The sequence below is a fragment of the Cebus imitator genome, unplaced genomic scaffold (genome assembly GCF_001604975.1).
Source record: "Cebus imitator isolate Cc_AM_T3 unplaced genomic scaffold, Cebus_imitator-1.0 Scaffold303, whole genome shotgun sequence".
In the NCBI taxonomy this organism is placed as follows: Eukaryota; Metazoa; Chordata; class Mammalia; order Primates; family Cebidae; genus Cebus; species Cebus imitator.
The window spans coordinates 371,972-376,863 of record NW_016107618.1 but is presented as its reverse complement, the minus strand read 5'-3'; the positions used below and the strand labels follow the sequence as shown (position 1 = coordinate 376,863).

The following is a 4,892-nucleotide window of genomic DNA, read 5'->3' as shown; positions in this document are numbered from 1 at the left end:
GCCCAGGCCGGAGTGCAATGGCATGATCTTGGCTCACTGCAACCTCTGCCTTCCAGGTTCTAGTGATTCTCCTGCCTCTGCCTCCCAAGTAGCTGGGATTACAGGCACATTGCCACCACACCAAGCTAATTGTATTTTTAGTAGAGACGGGGTTTTGCCATGTTGGCCAGACTGGTCTTGAACTCCTGACCTCAGGTGATTCGCCTGCCTTGGCCTCCTAAAGTGCTGGGATTACAAGCTTGAGCCACCATGCCTGGCCAAGTATGATCTGTTATTTTCAGTTTTGAAAGAGTCAGACTTTGATGCTTATGAAGTGGTCTTAAGTATAGAATCTTATATTTTTATGATTTTCTTCTACTTAGGATATTTTCATTTAGATCTAAACTGGTTATAAATACCTAACTTATCTTTTTAGTTTTTCTTTCGTATTCAATTTAGGGAACAATTCTTTTCGTTCTCATTTCTTAAGTTTACACAATACTGAATTCTCTCATTAGGATAATAAATGCAACTGATTCAAAGAGGTTTGAAAAAACAAAACAGTCTTAGTTGGCATGTAGCCCAACTTATGGGAGGGAACATGGACGCACCAGAATAACCTAGCTGCAATCATTAGTCTTCACAATTTACTGAGGTTTTGGGGAGAGCTGATATTAGTCTGTTGAGTCTGTTAAGTTGAGATCATTCAAGAAAGCTGTAATAGTAATAGAAATCCATTAAACATGGATTAAACAAAGAACAGAAGTAGTAAATAAAAAGTGCTCAGGAAGCCAGGAGCAAGTAGTATAGTCAAGACTCAAGAGAAACCAAAGATGGATGGCCACTCATTCTTCTGGATCTCAGAAACTCTAAACTTTGAGTTTTACTAATGTTTTCTCCTGGATTATGAAATTGAAAGTTGATTACTGTCACCTACTTAGGGAATTTCTCTTTTCACATAGTGTTTAATTCTTAAGTGCAAATGTTTGCCATGGGTGTTATTTTATGCTATTTTTGATAAAGAATCAAGATATAAATCGTCCACAACATTGCCTCTTTGTCCAACTCTTTCCTGATTTCATGTTCAGCTGGTGCTTTATTTTCTAGCAGTTTTAAGAAGTTCTAGCAGTTTTTAGAAGTTTCTAAAAACTTCTAACCAATAAGTTTTTAGAAAATTACATCTTAATGCACACCTGTGCAAAAGTATGATGTATTTTAAAATTTATATCTAGAGGTTAAGATATTTAAAAGGAGAGTGTGTGTGTTGGAGTGTTTATTCAGTGTTTTAGTAGAAAATAACACATTTTGCATAAGAATAGTAACTTTTTTCTATTAAAGTGTGTTTGTGTATTTATACTCTAGGTGGCAATCATAGAAGAGTTAGTAGTAGGTTATGAAACCTCTCTAAAAAGCTGCCGGTTATTTAACCCCAATGGTAAGTGCTCAAGTTTTACATTTTAAAAACATCTTGCAAATTTTTAATATATTGTGAAATTCTTAATCAGAAGGTCAGTATTATTAATTACTTAGGCAGTAAGCACTAGTGCATTAAATTTTTTTTCCCTCTAAGATGGAGATCCATTAATTTGCACATTGTGTGATGATATTTGGTTAGAAGAGAATTACATTATCTTTGTTTTTTGTATTTTGGGTATTTTTTGAGACATGGTCTTGCTCTGTTCCCCAGGCTGGAGTGTAGTGGTGTGAACACAGCTCACTGCAGCCTTGACCTCCTGGGCTCAAGCAATCCTCCTGCCTTCTGTGTAGCTGGGAACACAGGCATGCCACCACCATGCAAGGCTAATTTTTCAATTTTTTGTAGACATAAGGTCTCACTTTGTTGCCCAGGCTGGTCTCAATCTCCTGGACTCAAGTGGTCATCTTGCATTGGCCTCTTAAAGTGTTGGGATTATAGGCATGGGCCACTGTGTCCAGCCTCATATTGGTTTATTGAAAAGAATGTTATTTAAAAGTTTAAAAATATTCACAAAACCAAATTATCAGTATAATGATCCTCTCTTTACCCAGCACTCAGTTTCAATGATTTTTAATTTGTATTGAATTTATTTATAGCCTCTCCTACTTTTCTCTACTCCCATATTATTCTGAAGCAGATTCTAAATATCACATCATTTTATCCATGGATATTTCAGTATGTCTAAAGAGAAGGACTTAACCTAAAATATACCCTAATACCACTCATGCCTGAAAATTATTATTATTATTATATTATTATTATTATTTTTTTTGAGATGGAGTCGTGCTCTGTTGTCCAGGCTTGAGTGCAGTGACACGATCTCAGTTCACTGCAGCCTCCGCCTCCCATGGGCAAGTGATTCTCCTTCCTCAGCCTCCTGAGTAGCTGGGATTACCGGTGCCCACCACTATGCCTGGCTAATTTTTGTATTTTTCGCAGAGATGGGGTCTCACCATGTTGGCTAGGCCAGGCTGGTCTCAAACTCCTGACCTCAAGTGCTTCAGCCCCCCAAAGTGCTGAGATTACAGGTGTGAGCCACCATGCTGGGCAAAAATTAATACTTTCTTAACTATTCAGCCTGTGTTTACATTTCCAGATATATTATAAATGTCATTGTTTTTTTCTTGTCTTTCCTTTTTTGAAGTTTGTTTGAATGAAGATCCAGATAAGATTTGTACTTTGAATTTAGTTGATATGTCTCTTAAACTCTTGTAATCTGTGGGTTTCTGTCCCATCCTTTTTCCAGCAATTTATTTGTTGAAGAAATTTTTTTTTTCAGTTTTCCCAGTCCAGAATTTGCTGACTGTACCCCATGTGTTGCTTAACACATTATTCCTTGCCTTCTGAATTTCCTATAAACTGGTAGTTGGATGTAGAAGTTTGTTGCTAGTATGATAGCCAGTAGCACAGTGGCTGATTAAAATTTTTAAAAAATTAAATAAATTCCATTTCTCAGCTGCAATAGCCACATTTTAAGTGCTACTCAATAGCTATACATAGCTAACGCCTACCATGTTGGACAGGGAAAATGTAGGACACTTCTGTCATGACAGAATTTTCTAATGGACAGGTCCGACTAGAGATTTGATGAGATTCAGTATTGTTTTGATGGCTTTGCTTTTGTTTTTGTTTTTCAAACAGGGGAGTGAGCAAGATTCTTACAGGTGGTAGCATATTCTTCTATTTGTAGGCATATAGTGTGTGTTTTATATGTTAGCAACTGTTGAGAATTACCAACTGGTGATATTCTATTATTCTTTATTATCTTAAAAGAGAAAATTCTCTTCCTCTATTGTCTGTTTACACAATGTTTTGGTTTGCATAGGAAAAGCATGATAAATGGATTTTTTTTCCCGCACCCTGCTTTTTAAAATTTCTTTATCAGTTTTCAAAATAATAATAAATTGTTGGTTCAGTAGCATCCTTCAAAGACAACAAATACATTTTTAAAAAGTATTACAAATTCATGGGTTTAAGCATATTTGATGTTTTAAATCTCAAATGGTCCCATTCTTTACATACCATAGTAGTAGTTGATAGCTTCTTGGGTGTTAATAAGACAAGATATTCCAGTTTATTGCTGCTACTGCAGATCTGGAATCAATTGTTTTTCCTAGGAGTTCTGGTTCCTATAGTGGGAAAGCCCAGTATGGGACCCTGGGTGCATATTGCTATTGGGTTGGTCATTGTTTCTAGATCTCAGATTAATTTTAATAGTACTTTTTGAAAAGGTGTTACCATGGTTTCATTGGTTAATCATCCTGATGTTCCTTTGATTATCAGCATTTTCCTACATATTTTACAAATGTGGAAGAGGTTCAATGACATGCCCAAGAATATGCAGCACTTTTGTTGCAGATCTATCAGATGGGGAGTTGGTGAGTTCCACTCCTATTATTTGTCCACTGAGCCATCCTGCTTTTACTAGAGAAAAAACAAAAAAACAAAAAAACAATCCGTTGCTTTCTTTGAGAGCACATAACAGTTCTCAGATTTTAGAAATTTGTATTAAAAAAGAATTTTTTAATGTGTGGATTGTATATTTAACTTACACATTTTCTTGTGAGTATATTAAAATTAAATAATAAACTACAATATAAAGCTTTTTTACTTGTCATCTCATTTTTAGGGTATAATTTTTATTTGACTTAAGTTATGCATCTTTGCATATTCAGCATGATATTAAAATATGTAAAGAATATAATCACCAAATTCAAAACAACCACATTACAAGTATGTTTACATACAGTTTGGTGCATTAGCTAGAAACTCAGTTAAGCAGTCAGGGCTTTTTTTTTTTCTTTTTTTTTTTCATCTCACATGAATGGAGAAAATTTTTAATTTTTTCCCCCTTTATAAACAACATCCTGATCAGTATGCTCTCATAGTTCTAGTACAGCTTGTCTCCCCACTACCTATTTCAGTTTTCTTTCTAGGTAGTTGGACCTTATTTATCTCCCATGTTTGTTTCATGAAGCTATTATATGCAAGACATTGCGATAGGGGTTGTAAGGATGCAGAACAGAAAACATGGACCTTTCCAAAGATCTTACAGACTTAGGGGGGTTTTATAGTTAGATATATAAATAAACTCCTTTCGTAGTGCCTCCCTTATTAATAAACATTAATAGGGACCATTTTGGGGGGTGCTCTTAATATATGTAATGCCTCATCTTAGTTTCTTCTCCCTCTCTCCCTCTTCCCCTAAGATGATGGAAAGGAGGAACCACCAACCACATTACTTTGGGTCCAGTACTACTTGGCACAACATTATGACAAAATTGGTCAGCCATCTATTGCTCTGGAGTACATAAATACTGCTATTGAAAGTACACCTACATTAATAGAACTCTTTCTTGTGAAAGCTAAAATCTATAAGGTAAAAATCTTTTTTTTTTTTTTTTTTTTTAATTTTCTTATAAGGGAATGAGACTTG

The 4,892-nt window shown here is 35.2% G+C and overlaps 1 protein-coding gene across 3 annotated transcripts in view; it reads left to right on the top strand.

Moving 5' to 3' along the window:
• NAA15 (N-alpha-acetyltransferase 15, NatA auxiliary subunit) overlaps positions 1 to 4,892 on the top strand; it is a 98,183-nt gene that overhangs the window by 59,329 nt on the left and 33,962 nt on the right. For 2 of the 3 annotated variants that reach the window (XM_017502865.1, XM_017502866.1), the window contains exons 10-11: positions 1,342 to 1,414; positions 4,666 to 4,835. In XM_017502865.1, the coding sequence (XP_017358354.1) occupies positions 1,342 to 1,414; positions 4,666 to 4,835 (243 nt within the window). Of the gene's footprint in view, positions 1 to 1,341; positions 1,415 to 3,739; positions 4,632 to 4,665; positions 4,836 to 4,892 lie in introns of those variants that run through there. The other variant, XM_037729381.1, reaches the window with a different exon arrangement.